This window comes from Brachionichthys hirsutus, chromosome 22 (genome assembly GCF_040956055.1).
Source record: "Brachionichthys hirsutus isolate HB-005 chromosome 22, CSIRO-AGI_Bhir_v1, whole genome shotgun sequence".
NCBI lineage: Eukaryota > Metazoa > Chordata > Actinopteri > Lophiiformes > Brachionichthyidae > Brachionichthys > Brachionichthys hirsutus.
In genome coordinates, this window is record NC_090918.1 from 2126577 (window position 1) to 2144720 (window position 18144).

The 18144-nt window shown below is 41.5% G+C and overlaps 1 protein-coding gene across 2 annotated transcripts in view; it reads right to left on the reverse strand.

Moving 5' to 3' along the window:
* Positions 1–3840: 3840 nt before the first annotated feature.
* LOC137910997 (copine-8) overlaps positions 3841–18144 on the reverse strand; it is a 46535-nt gene continuing 32231 nt past the window's right edge. For both annotated transcript variants that reach the window (XM_068755422.1, XM_068755421.1), the window contains 10 exons: positions 17688–17763; positions 15779–15832; positions 15510–15571; positions 9562–9608; positions 8837–9018; positions 8539–8666; positions 7288–7390; positions 6363–6420; positions 6141–6214; positions 3841–4029 (listed from right to left, as the gene is read on the reverse strand). In XM_068755422.1, the coding sequence (XP_068611523.1) occupies positions 3841–4029; positions 6141–6214; positions 6363–6420; positions 7288–7390; positions 8539–8666; positions 8837–9018; positions 9562–9608; positions 15510–15571; positions 15779–15832; positions 17688–17763 (973 nt within the window). The remainder of the gene's footprint in view (positions 4030–6140; positions 6215–6362; positions 6421–7287; positions 7391–8538; positions 8667–8836; positions 9019–9561; positions 9609–15509; positions 15572–15778; positions 15833–17687; positions 17764–18144) is intronic.

Sequence of the window (18144 nt, forward strand, 5' to 3'; positions counted from 1 at the left end):
GAAGATTTCAAATCACAGAACGACAATATTTTCACTTGCATAATATGTTACGAACAACGTTCTTTTCTTTTTGCCTCCATACCGTGCTAAATTTGGTCAAATGAGAAGGAGTTTTATGTTCCTACCCTGAAGGCTGCTGCTGAGGAACTTGAAACAGGAGGTAGCCAGTCATTTAAAAAATGACATGGGCTTCCTGTCGGCTGCTTGTTTGCGGAATCCTGACAAGATGACTGACCGAGATGCACGTGTCCTTAAAAGAAAAGGATGGATTCACAAGAGATCAAATTCACTCAGGGTTCTGCCCCCAACAGCTTGTACGGATAGCTCATGGTGGCTAAAGTTAGCGAAACCTATGCTGCGATTGTTTTGTCCTCACATTACTAAGATATTTCTTCTTCTTAGCTTTGACTTTTTGAGTACAGATACATCCCTTTTAGACAAAGATCAAACTGAAGGTTGAATAAAAGGCTTCTGCTCGCGCCCGCCGTGGCCCCCGAGCGCAGCGGCGTTGGATGTGAATTCGATGGTGTGTCTACTGAGGCGATTGAGCGGCTCGCATTGACCTGCAGTCCTAATGATGCGTCCAGCTGTGCTTTGGAAGCAGTGGGTGGTTGAAATCGGGCGACTGCACCGGTCAGGCCAACATACACTCACTAAATCTCTAAAATCTAAAATCAAACCTTCATAACGTGTCTTTTGGACGGAGACAGTTCTATTCTTAAACTGTGTCTCCATCCATCATACTGCATGGAGAAAAGAGTTTGGCACAATAAAGAATATAAAAATAAAATAAAACAGAATGCATGTGTGTGTGTTTGGTGAACACGTGCGTACCACAAGCACAAATGTCAGGCACGGTCACAACGATGGTGAATACGACAACGGTGCCGGAGGCTAAGTCAACAGCAAGAGACCTTTTGTGCAATGAGCGTTCAACAAAGTATGTGCCAATGTCACGGGTTAATAATATTGTGAATCATTAAAGAGTATTAGACTTGAATACTGAGAGAACTAAAGCTGCTGGAAAACCTTTTTTTCAAAGGATTATTGAGAAATACTTCACAAATAAGACATTATATGGACAAAATTGATTTAAAGACTTAAAAACTGTTAATGTAATGATTATAAGTTCTGTTGTATAGTCATAGATCTGCTTCAACCTGGTGCTTCACGTCAGAAAATATTAGTCACTTTCAACAAACGCTTGTTAAAATAAAATATAAGCTTCCCGTAACATGTTTACTTCTTCCAATTTTAAAATATAAATCTATGTAAATGATAGCATCATAATCCCTTCACATTTGGGGTGTTGTGATGTACTTCACTTAGTATTAGATAATTCATTTAATATGCATCCTTATTTTGTGAGAATGTTTGACGTCATTTAAAAAAGTTATTTCACGCAAACTCTCATTCACATTAAAAACATTTCACTCATCACTGAAACACACTTCGTCATCTGCAGCAGCTTTGATATGATGAAGAACTTCGCTGGATGAGAATCACACAAGTGATCCTTTTCCAAATGATTGGCACACATAAACACTCATAAAAACAAACATAGAAAAAAGCTCTATCAAGGCTAAAGCTGTAATAAAAAACACACACAAAAAGAAGTTGTTTTTCACTGCATTTTTGACCGCTGGGCTCTTTATGCTCAAACAGCATTTTGTTTGAGAGCAGCTACCTGTCGTTTTAAACACGGGGTAGAGGCATGTGGTGTTTGACGACACAGTGAGATGGGACGTCTGCACTTTGAAGGACACAGGGAGGTTACCGTGGTAGCTATACGTCCACTGAAACTAACAGAAATCAGTCAAACAAACTGAATTCAGAACGTTTGCCAACGCCGTAATTGACGGCTCCTTTGAGCCGTTAAAGCCATGCGGTATTAGAGGTGGAATGATTCTGTTCCTGAAAATCACAATAGAAATGTCTCCGTTTGAAATGCACTGCATTCAGGAAGCTTTAACCCTTTATTGACAAATGTATCATCTTTGATACACATGGCCTTTCGGGATTTTGATTTTTCTTTCTCACAAAAAATACATGCATCTGCATTTTCCATGAAAACAAATTCGGATTTGGAAGAAGTTATATAAATTTGAGCACTTGTGTAAAAATGTACGGGGGTTTTTTTTGGACAAATTTGTCAGAAGTTTCCATTAAGACCTTGTTTTCCAAAAAATTAGAATGTTCTGACGATTACTTCATGGGTTAAAGGGTTAAAGACTAAATTAAGAGAGGTGAGAAAAAAGTAACCACGGTAACCCGATCACTAGTCTCAATGTCAGTATCTGATCTGCACGGCAGACAATTCGTTTTCTTCAGGTTCTAAAAATTGACGTATTTTTGGTCAATTTGATTTTAAGTTTTAGATTAGATTTGGAGATGGGAATGAAAGCACTTGGTGGGTTAATAATAAGAACACACATATATTATAATTTTCCTGTAAAAATGTAAATAATAAACGTGTATTTTTTTTAACAATACAATTATTTAAATGGTTCTCAGCAAAGTCAATAGATCTCATAAATATTTTTGTGCTTAAACGCTCAACCAAACTGTGGAACTGGAACACGCTTGGTGTGTGAGGCCGTATCAAGCTAAATGCTAATGATAACTTCTTCATCTTTGCTGAGGTTTTTTTTAGAATGCTAAATGTCGCTAACGTAGCACTCGGAGGTCTGCGCTCTGAGTGCTTTTCTAGTTAGTACTGAAAACAAATGCTGATGGGAAGGTCACTAATTTTAGCTAATAAACCAGAGCATTGAGCAAATGAATTAAAATGAGATATTTCTGATGTGCGTCGACGGGACGAGATAAAAAGCAGTAAATTGTGGAAGATAGATTTGATGACTCCTTCTGATAAACTTAAGTGACGCATGTTCTGTTCAGGTTGTTTGAGTGAACTTTGGATGGAAACACAGCTACGTAAAAGAGATAGAAAGGAAAGAAAGAGCAAAAGAAAAACACGCAGAGAGAGAGAGACAGAGAGAGAGAGAGAGAGATAGCATGCTGGAGAAGTGAGACTTTCAGGCCAAAGACTAAAACAAGAGAGAGAGATGAGCATGATGGGATGAATGGAGATAGAGAGGATCCCATCCTCCACAGACGGATGGATGGATGGATGGAAGAGGTAGTGCAGAGCCACGATATGCACGCACTTGACTGAGGCTACACTCATGCAAAAGGTACTTTAAACGGCAGAATACGGTACGGTACGGCACGGTACGGTACAGAAGGGCTAGCAGAACCTCCACTGCTGCTACCTGACACCTGTCAAGAGAGGCAAAGAGACCATCACAAGCTTCATGCTGAAACAATGTGGATAGAAAAGTATCAACAGTAGAAATCCTTCTTAAAGTTTGCTGTAAACAATGAGTTCTAGAGAGAGAGAGAGAGAGATACAGAAGTCCAGCTATGTACAGAAGAAGGTTCATTGGAGATAGAATGATTCCTTATGTTCCTCTGGAGACATTGTCTTCACAAGGTTTCCGAGCCGTCCTACATTTCTTCTTCCATTTCATTATTCAGTGCTTGAACTTAAACTCTGGAACATCTGTCAAAAACCTGTCCAGGTTCCCCAAACAGAAAATCCAAACCCAACCAGACTGCAGCAGGAATGAGAGTGGAAGTAAACATGCGCTCATTTGGCTTGTCCCGTCCTTTGAAAGCAACACCCTCCCGGCCTGCTGATCGAGCTTCCGGAACACGAGGCAGACCGCCGCGACCGACCAGTCACGGAGAACGGCTTTAGCTAAATGGAAGTATTTTGCGTGTAAAAGTTCAGCTAACCCCTGAAGGTAAAACCTTTTTTTTCCCCCCCCTCCCGGCTCCTCAGATCTGCGTTTGGAAGGATTGGCCTGGCGGTGTGTAGGGAGGAGGCGCCGGCGAAGGCTTGATCCCGCGGGTCCGCATGTAGGACAGAAACTGGTCGGGGATCTCAGCCAAGACGTCTTTGGCGAGCCGAGCCATGCTCAGGATGTGGTTCCCTGTCCGATCGATGTAATCCCTGAATGGAACGAACTGAAAAGGAGGTGGGGGGGGGGGGTAAATTATTTTGAACCATCAACCAGCCCATGGTGCTAATACCATCTTAATTTTCTATCCATTGGAGCCTGCTTTCGTTCAATGAAAGGAGAAGTCTGATTTCTCTCCTACATTCAGGCCCATTGTTTCAAAATGCTCTAAAAATTTAAAGAGTGAAACCGTCGTCGTCACCATTATCCCTGCAAACTGCTTTCGTAATGTGTGTGAAAGCTAAATTGACAGCGGTATCTAACGGGACCAAATCACTAAACAAATGGAAACGATGATTGGAAAGGTGGTTCAGTAAAGAGAGGTAAAATAAAGAAAGTCGGGAAGCATTCGGGAGTACATGAGCCTTGGAGTGAGGATGAAATGTAGTTGAACGAGAGCAGAATACAAAAGTCCAAGGAAAGACTTCAAATTAAACGACATTCTCACTTTTAAGCGGAAGAAACTCATAAAGCAAAATCGCCCCCCCCCCCAGCTAGAGCACAAACTGGCACCGCAAGAAGAGCGTCAACTCTGATTAAGATGCTGCAGATTGACCCTATTTTCTGAAATGAAACTTTGTTTTTAAAAGAATATATATGATTGATAAAACCGGACATGGAGAAAAACCACAAATATCACTGAGGTAATTAGAAACTTTAAATATAAAGATACATATCACATCTCGCTGCTGCCGTTTCAGCTTCAAACTCTGAGAGGACACTTTACCGACCAAAGCTCAGCCATTAACTTTCATCACAACCTTTATGAATGAGGGCCAAAGCTTAAAATAAAGTATAAATGAATAGATGCTGGTTAAATCAAGCCCACCTTGCTGTGACTCTTTATTTACAACGAAAGGCTGCTTAGTATTGTTGAACTACACGGAGGACATGCATGAGGATGTGCTTGTTTTATTTACTTAATGAGCTGTTGTCGTCTTCAATCACAAGATCACGAGAGGCCAATCTGTGCTGGAATCCCTCGCTGTGAGGAGTCGACCTCGCCGTGCCACTTGGGTTTATTAGCCTGCTGGTAATGAGCCAGCGCGACGTTCCGGTCCTGAAGCCTAGCTTTACGCCAGCTCCAGCTCTTTCCTGCGTGTGTGTGTGTGTGTGTGTACGCCAGCTTGTTAATGAGCCAGCTAACTCTGCCCCACGTGGGCGAGGGAGGCGGTGAGGGAGAAAGAAATGACAGCGGGAGTATAAAGGTCAAGAAGGAGAGAAAAACAAACGGCTCACTCTGGACGTTTATCCTTGATATGAAATATGAAAAGCATTTCTGTCAAGTAAACGGGTGGAGAAATAAATACCTCTGTCTATCAACCTATCCGAGGGGAAACTCTCATCCTTTGACATCTGTCTGTGGGGTTGCTCCCAAGCCTCCGCTGATTGGCTGGCTGCAGACCTCACGCTGCCCTATGGGCTTTTTAAACCCTACAGTCGGTCAAGGTTGGAGCTGAGGGTCTCTGTTCTTCCTCTTTAATGAGAAACGTACGGTCTGTGCGGTGCTTCGTGTGTGTCCGTCTTGCCATCTGTGGTCTGGTGCACCGCAAGATCAAGGTGACCGGGTGTCTGTCTGCAGGGACAGCGGTGAACCCCGTGGACTGGTGTCTTGAGGATAGCCCCCAACTACTTTTATACTTTCTCTGGTGCGATTTTGGCCACTGAATGTCTTTTTGATGGTCCGTTTATCATGATTCCATATCCTTCTGTAGAATTAGGTTACCAAATGACACCTAAATCGAGATGACTGGCAGCAGCTTCAAGACTGAGGCATTTTTTATCTTATTTTTTACCAGCGCTTGATTCGCAGTCGGGCAAAATGGGAAGTTGCCCCGCAGCTCAAGGCCTCCGGGGGCAGACAATTCTCCAGGCTCATTTTGCAGCATTTGCTGATTTAATTTGAAGTTTTTTGGGATGCATAATCGTAATAATAATAGTTTATTTACTGTGATACTAACATGGGGATAGGTTTGGGTTCAGCCTTAAAATTAGGAATGAAACGAGTTAAAAAAAAAAAAAAAAGTGTGCCAGCAACTTAAACATTTGTGAATCTTCATAACATCCTTGTTGAAAACAGTAGGGGATGGTTTGAGAGAGAAAAAGAGAAGTGCGTACCTGAACAATGTCCCTCTCAGCAAATCGTCCTCTGGATGAGATTCTGACTTCATCACCGTCCAGCTCAACCATAGCTGAGGAGAAAACAAACAATAAAATACAGCAAAGATAATGCAAAATATGTAAAACACAAGTTACTGTTTAGACCAAGAAGATGATTCACACACAACACAGATATATATATATATATAATATATATAATTACACGTTCTTGTTGCTTACCGTCAAATTCTGCAGGTCCCACCCCCACGATGATGATTGACATCGGCAGACCGGCAGCCTGCACAAGGGGAAAGAGAAAAAGTCCTATTTTATTCATTTCAAACGTTTGGCATCAATGGGGGGGACCGCGTGAGGAGCCTCTGTCTTCAGCATCGTGTCCCTGTAGACACTGGTGTGCTCTCTGAAACACCTTCTGGAGAGCCGCACTGCTCGACACGTCACAGTGAGTGAGTGTGTGTGTGTGCGTGTGTGTGTGTTTGTTTGCTTGAATATGCGTAGAAAGAGAAGGCCGGGAGCCGAGCAACAGCTGTTCTTATCAGAATACGTCGTCTCTACTTACGCTCTGTGTTAAAGATCTTCTTTCTATCTCTATAGAACTTTTCTCCATGTACTATTTGCTCGTCAGAACGTTTACAAGGCGACGATGATGCAACAAAGAGTCTCGTTAGGAAAGGCATAGCAGAAGCGATAAAAGTCATGACAACAACAATGCAAAAGTGCATTATGAAATGTTACACGCTAATGCACAATCATTAAAGTCGTTTCCTTTTGTCCATTACATTTCTTTAAACCAGCAGTGACAATCCGACACAGCTTTTATTTAACCAGCAGCTCCCTTCATGGTGCTTTTCTCTCTTCGCTCAATCACGCGTTTAGTTTTTAATGTCCCGACTTTGCAAGTGATATTTCATCTTGTATGAACCTCATTGTGTTTTGCATCTTCTAGTTGGAGATTGGCTTATAAATAAAGGTTTACCAGCAAGCGATTGAATTGTTACATCACTTTTTTGTCTCCAAGTCTGTGAGAAAACAGCACCAGCTAATGTCAATGAGAAATAAACATTACAAAAAAAAATAGGTAAATCTAGATCGCATCGTGGCGGTAAACCACAAACGACCTATTTAAATCTTTATTCACACTTACATTGACGATTGACTCTTTAGCCTGGGCCATGTCTGAGATGACGCCATCTGTGATGATGAGGAGCACAAAGTACTGGGAGCCATCCTTCATAGGAGCTGCATACCTATGCGAAAAAAGAAACATGCTTTATCAGTAATTTGTTTGTAAAACCTGCAAATCAACGCGCCTTACCTCTCACTCAAGAGGAATTTTCTATTTTTATGGAAGTCAAATAGATCCTCCGCTCAATGCAGCTCTCAATTGATTCTCATGTTGAGTGTGACCTTTTCACTCTCATATGAATCCTGAAATTTGTTAATGATATTTACTCACTGAACTAATTTTAGTCGCTTCAGCTTCAGCTTCTGCTGCAGTTCACCTATCTGGAGTTTAGATCTATCTATACGTCTGCCTTCTCCCCACAGGAGATAGTTGATATTTTAAGGTCCAATGTGTGGAATTTAGTGGAATTATGAGGTGAAAATGGAATATAATAGTGATTAATTATGATTTTATTAATGCATAATAGCATGAAAATAAGAAAAAGCATGATTTCAGTGACAAAGAATGACTCGTTTTAAGATCGACAAGATGTAAAAGAGTCATTGCGCCGCTATGTTTCTACAGTAGCCTAAAAGGGATTTATGTCCACAAAGCTAGATGCCGCTATATCCTAAAACGCTGTGTCTCTCACTGTCGATGATTACATCAGTTACAGGGAGATGGTGTTGAGGTAGTGAAACGCAAACAAGGGTGAGGCGAAGGTAAGAATAGTTTGGAAGTTTAGTTCCTAATGAAATATGAGGGCAGCCAAAACGAAAATGTTTTAAAAAGGAACACGCTCGGCTTGGATCCAGTAGTAAATCATCTCCTAAACGAGGAATGAATAGTTACTTAACGGCTTTGATATTTCAAAAGTTCCATGTAGATTTCTTGCAGCATAAATTATGATCTCAACTTGTGAAGGTGCAAACAAACATGCAATCAACTGCCTGCTACTTTCTGTGTTTCCAGTTTTTTCTCTCTCTCTCTCTCCTTCATGTCAGCTACCTGGCAACACTCGCGGCAGGGAGCTTATTACAGAAAACCTGACAACACCTGCTCACTGTCACTCACAGACATGAAATGTACTTAGTGGTTTAAAAAAAAAATCTCATACGATAAGATCTGTAAATCAGTGTATATGCGGTAAACAACATTTTAAAAGGAAAACTGATCATAAGAGTAGGGGGAGCAGCGGAGGAAGGAGCAAAAGATGTCTATGCGTACTACCTGGCCACATGATTGATGACGGGGGAGAAGTTGGTGGGCCCATATAGCTGGACTGATTTCAGACTGCTGTAGTAGGCTTCCATAACACCATCGATGCCTGCACAGTACGGGTTCTGAGGGTTCCCATTCTAGAGTAGAGCAGAGAGTGGAGGAGTGGAATCAGTAATCTCCTTGATTGATTTGAGATGCTATGATGTCGAGTTAAAAATAGCTGCTGGTTTTGATTAGTGAGAATATCAAGTTTGAGTTTGGGTCACTCATTGGACCAGATGGGGGGGGGGGGGGTTCTTGCTCATACCAGGGCAAACTCGTGGGAGACGCGTCCGTCGGGCGGCAGCTTGGCTCCGAACCCCAGAGCCGGAAACATTTTGTCGCTGTCGTAGTCCTGTATGATTTCTCCGACTGCTTTCAGGGCCATGGCGTAGGCATTCAGCTGGTAGGGACTCATGTAGTGGAGAGAGGTGGGCTGAGCTGGGCTGCCTGTTTAAGACAAGAGGATGAAACACCATCTGAGACACCAACCAACATACACAGTTCCTCCAGTGGTGTGCGTTTTTATTGGTAAGGGGAAAAAAACTCAACTGCTACATTATTACTTTATTCTAATAGTAATAATTTACATTATTACACTGAGATAAATGCAACCCCTATCATGGCTGACGCTGTATTTTAATTAACTGCACAACTCCACCACACAACTCAACTGAGATTTTGGTGATAGCCAGATATACTTCAGTACATGTAAAATTCAAACGTCAATATTTGGAATGCTTAGCTAATGCCGCTTTTGCTGCAGGGACCAAGTTCAAGGCTTGACGGATAACAAAGTCCTTAATCACAGCCATCACAGCGTGTTATAGCGCTCAGATATAACTGCCAGGTGTGATGAAGAGGGTTATTAGGTAACACTCGATACCCCAGCTGCATATATTTGATTAAATGTTCCCAAGACACTTGTGTGTGTGTGTGTGTGTGTGTGTGTGTGAGTGCGTGCGCGCATTCAAAGTGTATCTCTCGACTCACCATTAGAAGCCGTGAAATCAATGGCTACGGTGAAGTTAATTTGGGTGCTGAAAAGACAAAAGGAGATAAATATTCATTAATCAACAATCACTTTCTTCACTCTCTCTTTCTCTCTCTCTCTCAAAGCAAACAAGAAAACACATTTGAGAACCAATGAGAATCAATCCGAAGAAACGGACTGCAGACACGATCGGCTTTAAGTGATTAGCGATCGACAGTGACGACTGATGAGGAGGCTTCCACGTTAAATACGCAATCATGGCATTGCTCTGGTTGCTTTTACGCGGCGCGCGGGCAGAGTCTTGTTGCATGTGATATTAGCATGTGAGTTACAGAGCAATCAATTGCACCGATCAGGCAAGAAGGAGTCTTCAGCCAGGCTAGTGGCTCTAGGAAGCTGTAGTTTGGGACAATGGTGTTTTCAATTACTACTGAGGACATCTAAATACTGAACAATTACCACTTTGACATCATTAAAGCATCTTGAAATGTCAAGAGATCAGCAAAGCTCTTGTTTAAAAACTCAATTGCCATGTAACAAGTACGTAGTTACGTAGTCAACCTCTGGGTCGCACCGAAGGAAATGAGGATGTCTGCACCAACTGATAAATGCTAATCTGTTCAGCAGAATGAGGAAGCATTTTGATCATCTGATAATACTACAGCAAAAAAGTCAAGGTATCTCATAACCTTCAATAGGAAGCAGTAATTAAATTGTTTTCAAGAACCAAAATGGTGAATCAACTAACGTTTTAAGTCTTTGTATATTCCATATGTTGATCATTCAGAAAACACCCTGCAAATGAAGAACAAGCTCTTTTGTATGATTAAAAGAACCCCCCCCCCCCCCCCCCCATCATTCATCTTGCATGTGTCAATCACTAAGATGATGAAAAAGAGGCATCATCAAATAGAGATGAAAAAAGACAATACATCACAGCAGCAATGATGGGAGCGAGTCACATCTGGCTCCATCAAAAGCATTTCCTCAATTGTTAACCTGATAGGAAGAAGATGTGGTTATGTTCGGTGCTGGTCGGTCACAGCTGCGTCAAACCAATCCCCAGAACCGCCACACGAAAACACACAAACGTCTGTCAAACAGCCGGACGCTCATTACCTGTGCCACCTTGGCGAGGCCACTCGAAGTGCAGAAACGGGGACAGAATAGGACGGAGACAGCGGCCGAACATTAATCTGAAGAAAAGCTTTAAGCACCATCGGATAGTTCAACTCTGAAAGCATTTTCACCCAACTCTTACATTTAATGATACAAGCCCAATGATTTATTTATTTTTTGGCGTTTGACGTCCTTACAAAATGAACATTTTAAAATACGAGGAAATGAGCAAGGACAAGGGAGCCGAGAGGGAAGATCCGAGTGATTTCTGTGCCCCTGCCTTACGTCGCCACATGCAAGATTTAGCTTACAAGTCTAAATTATGCATGTCGTCTTTTTTTGCTATTTATAACTCTCTGTCAAGCACGCAAACAAAATTTAAGAGAGGAACTCCAAGCTTTAGAGTGGAAGAGGAAGGTTGGAGAAAGGAGGCAAACTTGAAGCGGACGGCAATAGAGGAAAGAAGATGAGAAATGGAAAGGAGAGCCGTTCTGAAGTAACATGAGGCGTTAATAGCGTTACTTTGTGCACTGAGCAATGGCGCCATTACCACCACTAGAAAGATTCCTTGAAAATCAAAATGTCTCACAAACTGAACATCACTCCAAAAGCCATTTTGTGCAAACCAAGTTATATATTTAACTATGAAGAGACATATTTATTTCTATGGTATGTGTCCTGATAGACACTTTAATTTGTTTCTGCAGGTGTAAAAATCATTAAAAAAAGTAAAAGTAAAACAGTAGTACAGAATAACTCAGAGACAATGAGGGAAATATTTAGAGTAGAACAGAAACATAAGTACTGCCTGAATTAATACAGGTCTGACCTTGAATATTTTCCATTACTGATTAGTTTTGTAAATTGCTATATTGAACACACAGAGGTAGGCATAAAATCACCCCAGTAAAATGAAATCTGCAGGAAGGCCGCAAAATGTTCTGGCAGGACTGATAAGGGATTGTCAGAGGCAGCGGTTTAAAGCATAACATCACACGGCTGAGCTTCAGCAGAGCGTGATGCGTGACGTGAACTTATCCAGCCTTAAAAATCAAATCTGATCCTGCCGAGTCCTGGAGGTGCATGGGAGAACATCACAATCACGGTCCAGGATTTAACACAGCTTCACAGTCTGTCTTGCCTTTTGGCTCAGCAGCATCTATAACCTGGCTTGGCTTGCATGCAGGCTACAACGGGTTCCATTTGATTTGACTTGACTTCAAATTGTAAAACAGATCACAGACACCTCCTCTTAAATCAGGTGAATCTTAAGTTCTGATGTGTTGAGTGGGTTTCACACCCTTTATCAGCACCAATGAATGATGGCTGGCTGAGTGCCTTGATTTAATTACCTGCTCCCGTTTACATTCCCTTTCAGTCACTAAACGGTCAACCTCTGCCTCTAAGTATTTCTTACATAGCATTAACATGTGATTCTGTTTGTGTTCATATGTGTCTATATGCTTATTCATGTTATTTAATCCTAGTAGTTTTAGTTTAACACTGATAATAATTCATACACACAATATTTTTTTTAAATACAGCCCGATAAAATCTTTTGAATGAAATAAGATTCATTTGCAGCACTTTGACCAGGTTTACTGACAACTAGTGGTGCATCTATTGGAATGTTATAGACCATGAAAAATTGTCTATGACACAGCTGAGGTGATATTCTCATGGGACGGCAACTTTAACTTTTGGAAGAGTAAAGATCTTGAACACAATTTAAATCCCCTTTTAACTGAAGAAATGTTTGTAAAGTTGAACAAAAAAAAGAATTCAATAAAACTCAAAAGTGCCATCTGCCCCAGAGCAGCTCAAATTCCCCACTGCGTATCGCTGTGAAGAACAGAGATATTGATTATACAGTAATATAATTATATTACTGCAGCTCCATAAATAAAAGTTGTCTCTCAAACCTCCCTTAGTGAAACCTTCTTGGCAATACATCTTTATTTTTCAGCTGTCTAAAAATGAAGAAGAAGCGTACTTTTATTTAATTATGATTTGCTATGGTGTTCTGATTATTAGTGTTTTAACAACTACATATTTATTTGTGCATTAATGTCAAAATGTTAAAACTGTTCACTCATGTCAGCAAACATAAAAGTAACGACCTCATGACAGTTTGTCATTTGATGACTCCATGACCTCGCCTTTGAACTTGTTACCCACACCACCTGAAATCTTATTGGTCTCATTGCTAGTTTGATAGAAAAGTAATACAGACTGATGATGATTTTCTTAAAGATCTGGCTCGACACGCGTTTGTTGACTAGACTACGCGTCCCCGCTTCTTTAATATGTATCACTGCCAGAGGGAAACATGCATGAGCAGACTCAGTGGGCTAAAAAAAATACACCAGAGGTTGTGCAATGTGACCTCTCTTCATGACAGGAACGGCTGTTCCTGGTTGGATGGTACCCATCTGGCCAAAGGAGAGGAGGTAAACAGCTCTACCTGCTTAAGTCAAATTTAGCTTATTACGCTGATTTCCATGCAGCCTATAAAGCAAAATGTCTGTCAAGAATCAACATTGTTTTCAAATCTTGATTCTCTATCTAATGACAACCTCTCAGAAAGAGTTTCAGAGTTTCTTACCCCTTTTATTCTGGTTTCAATACTCGATTCACAACCCAAAACGAGGGGAAACAATACGTGTCAGTATGAGTGGCAGGACCACCCTCAAAGGCGCGTCTCAAAAACGAAAGATATAGCTGACAATCCTTCATTTGTGTCCTCGCGTTCCATAAATAGAGGCCCGGTTGTTGAAATCCACGGGCGGCATTCAACCTTTTTCACAGTCAGTGAAAAGAATAAGAGCAGTGATGCTCTTGGATGGGATGGGAAGCTTCTCAAATCAGTCATTTATGTTAATGCCGCCAGCAGATCATGCTCCGAATTAGGCCCAAATGAACAATTAGCTGATTGGGTTGATGCGGCAAAAAGAGCTGTCAATCTGAAGATAAGAGAGCAGTCAGGAGGAGAAAAAAAATGGGAGGAGAGCAGAGCAGGAATGTCGGGAAATGGAGCGCGATGACTGGCAAACAATACAAAAATATGGAGACAATAAGACTGACAAGGGGATTTGAAGGAATTGCACAATTAAGAAATAACAAAGGAGGGCTTGTGAGCATGAGTTGATGTGGGTGTGGTTTTCTTTGTGTGGAAGCGCAGCAAAAATATATATATATATATATATATATATATATATATACACACAAACGCACACCTATATATATCCGTTTCTTCCTGAGAGTTTGGAATCCTGCTCTGACTGTCGGCACTGCTGGGAATGTTTCTATGTGCAGGGAGACTCCGAGTTGGGAATTGTCCATTAGCAGCCAGCGACAGAGCGAGGAAGCTTATGCCAGGACATGAGAAAAAATACACACAGCATTTCAAAGCCAGATCTCACACACACGCCGTCATTTTAGTGCGCTCAACTGCAAATTGATCAGGAAGAGCACACAACTATTATATGCACCAGTACGTGAACACAAAGGCTGTGCCGTATTCCCCTTCTTAAACATGTATAGCAGCGCTATCCAGCACTTAAATATGCTTTACACAAAGTGCATTCATAAACACCCCGTGGATCGATAGCATATTGATCTGTTTTGGGAGTCACAAAGCAATTGTTGTCCTACTTTAAAATGAGAGGGATGAAGTTGTGAATAAAAAAACGAGTGCTCCGCACAGAATTCCTTTCTTCAGAATTTCAAAAAACAAATGTTTTCATCGATTTGTATTTTTTTTTTAATATCCAGTAATTGTCATGTGATTTCTCTTCATGCACTTTACTGAATGTTTCCTATTATTTTTTTTAAATAAATCAACTGTTGTGCTGCAGTCACATATGAACTCTATACTGTCGTACTTACCTTCTTTGTGTGTGTGTGTGTGTGTGCTTATAACAACAGGTGAGATGGAGGTAAACCCCCATGCTAACATGTATATATTTGAGTTGCCAGATAACTCTCGGTAATTGAATCCTAATCCTCTCTGTCGTCAGGACACAGTGAACATGACAGCTCCTATGAGCTCCATTATGATCCCCAGCTAGGTGCTGCATTTGTCTGCCGTTTGATGGGCAGGTAGCTCACCGTGCAATTTTACACCGGAGCTCTTCAGCTGCGTCATTTATTTACAAGTTCAAGTACTTGCTCGGTGTGGTAAGCGATAAGAAGATTGTGTTGTTGCTGACTGTGTTTGCCAATTTTTACTTTGAAAGAATCCTTTAAAAACCACTCGGCTCTCCAGAACAATTGACAATCTCAGATAGAAGGACAGCAGGAACTGAGAAATACAAGAACTTAAGAGGAATATTTTTCCACCGAAAGGTGAACACACACATTCTCCTCTGACAGTCTCCCCCCTCTGTGAGTCTATTGAGGCGAGGAGTCGCACAACGCCTGGTTGCACATACTCAACCTATGAGCAACAAGCTTACACAAGCACTTCTAACACACATACAGGAGGACACATGGCTGCACACGGCATGGGCGAGTGGTGAAACACAATAAAACACCCAAGGGCAGAGACACAGACTCGTCGGTGTCTGAGCCCCGAGTACTCGACTGCAGGCCGGCCCATCTGCCAGTCTCTTTTCCGCCACCCACTGCTGCTCCCTCACATGCAAATGGCTACTTCTCCATTTGATTGGCTCACATTTGAGAGATCATTATCTTTGATGTATTGCAGACATGGAGTCGTGATGGGTTGTTTTTCGAGGCAGGGATTGGCGCACACAGTACCTCCACTGCTCATTAAAGGCCTACAAACACATCTCCCCGTGCGTTCAATGAACGGTCATCCACTTACCCTCCTTTGATGTAGTCCAGGAAGGTGACTTCAATGTCCACCAAGAATGACAGCAGTGTAACCTGTAAGTGGTAAAGCAGACAGGAAGCACAGTGAACTCATGGACAGGGCGTTTGAAGTGTCGCCTCTAATGGGTGAAAATAAAATAGAGCAGACACTGGTTTAATGGCTAAATTGAATACTTGGCAGTACAAAACAGATCTACTTGAGCATATAATCCATACAAGGACAGCACCGGTGCATCAGGTTTTTTTTTAATACTTCCTCACCGTTCCAGAGTTGATGTATTTTTTTCTCTTTGCTTTCTTCTTTGGATTTATCACCTAAAAGAAAAAAAAGAAGTTACTTCATCATTTCGACTTGTATTCATCATTTCATCCACCCTGTAAATCAACCTTACATCTGGACTGAATACGGTTGGAGAGTTTGATGAACAGTTCCGGACTGATGCCAGATTGATATATTTTAATAACAAGAGCACCATTTCACTTGCGTTGTATTGTGCTTTTGGCCACTTAGACAAGACCGGTGTTGAGGTCATCAACATTTTATTTTGTTCAATATTAGTCAAAACATAAGAATCCCCACGTACCGTATCCAGAATGAATACAAATCAGACACATTAATGTGTGAATGATGCTTGTAACGCAAAAGTGAAATTGGATTCAGGCCGAATAATATTCACAGTCAACCCGTCTTTGAGGACAAACTGAACCTGACATTTATACATCTGTGGTTACCGAATCATAAGCAATATAATTTATACACTGCTGTCTCTTTCACTATCCTGAAATATACTCCTATATTGGGAAATACTCCCAATATATTGGGAGTATTTCAGCAGTGGCTCAGTTGGTTGGGCCTTGGGTCGAGAAGCGGAGAGTCCGCCGGTTCAAGTCCCAGCCCAGACAGAATGAGGAATGTGTGCTGGTGGCTGGAGAGGGGCCAGTTTTACCCTCAGATCACTGCCGAGGTGCCCTTGAGCAAGGCACCGCCCCCCCAGCAAGTAAGATCTCAATGCATCTAAAACAGCTCGACTTGTTACTCGAGTTATGTTGTGTACAGACTAGAGATTAAACCTTGTTCTCTTGTGGCCCTCCTTGTCTCCTGAGGCTGTAAAACATAGAATTGCTCCTGTGATGTTGAGAGCAGCCAGAGACAGTCCTGGAACTCCTTTTGAATCCTAAACACTCCACCAGAATTTTATGGCCTGAAATAAATTGGGCCAAGGTCAAACTTAACCTCGGGGAAACAACACACGAATCTGTGGATTAATGTTTCTCCTTGGTTCACATTGCAAAAGGTGCATAGAAGGACACAGTGGAGGGCCAATGAAAGTAATGTGAATGTTTAATGTAGGTGTAACACAAATGCATACTTATACACACAAACTGAGACCCTTCACCAATGCAAAGCCATCTAATCTCTAACTGCTTGAGGAGAAAGTCAGCATCAAGGAACAGGCCAAAAATTGCAAAAACGAGTGTAAAAATCGATGGTAAATGGAGAAGTAGCTAGAAACTTATTTGAAGCTAGTAGCTGCCCACTGGCTGTGGGGAAGCATCCAGCTTCACTCCCTCTACTTGCCATACAGACGCTTTCATTTCTACTGCTCGGACAGACATTGCACGTTCTTTCCATGTGTTTATCTTTTTCATGCATTCGACTGTGTTCAATCTGAAAAACCCCTCCCAGTGATTTAGCCGCTCCAGCTCCAGCATCCTTTTGCTCTTTCATCACACTCTACCATCACTCCAAGTTCAACAAGTTCAAATGTTATCAAAGAAACATTAAATGTTCAATAGTGTCTGGCTGCTCTGGCTTCGACTGTCTCAGGCTAAAGCATCATCTTTCTACTTTTAAAAGCATATTTTTGTCAGGCTTTGTTTTCACATCCACTGCAGCTCAGAGATTAGAATCAGAATACTTAATGTGTGTATTAATATGTGTTTAATTTTTCCTGCCAGAGGGTACAGGAATGTTTTTTTCCTAACAAAATTCAACACATGAATTACTATAATTTAGACAACGGTCCTCCTGTTGTCAGCAGTGTACTCGTACTAACTAACCCTACCCCCCCCCCCCCCCCCCGCCCTGACCTGTGCCCCGGCTGGATTGCAGAGCAGCTGTTGAATCAAACAGTTGTGCAAACTCACACACAGCTACACACAAACTCACCTCATACACATTAAACTGGCTCTGTCCTCTGGAGAGTTCCCGATAGCTGGTGCTGAATTCTCCAATAAAGTCATGGCTGCAGAATGTGGAGATGGAACAGAACAAGAACAAAGAGAATGCATTATAAACTGTATTGATTGATGACCAATCCATTGTGTTAACTCAGAGAAAATCATTCTTATGTTACTTAAAGGGAGAGGCATAATGAGGAGGTAAGCCGTGAGACACCCAACATTTTAATGATCACATGGACAAAGAGAATCATCTTAAACCAAATAGGCCGTTAAAATGTGCTAAAATATCTCAATCGAATTGAAAAACATAAAATCTAAAAGTCACCATTTACTCATAATCAGATTTAAACAGATTAGATGATAGAGTAAAGAATAGTGAGCAACTCCCTGTTCAACTACAGCTTGACAGATGACACTCTTCTGTTTTGTCTAACGGCAGCCAG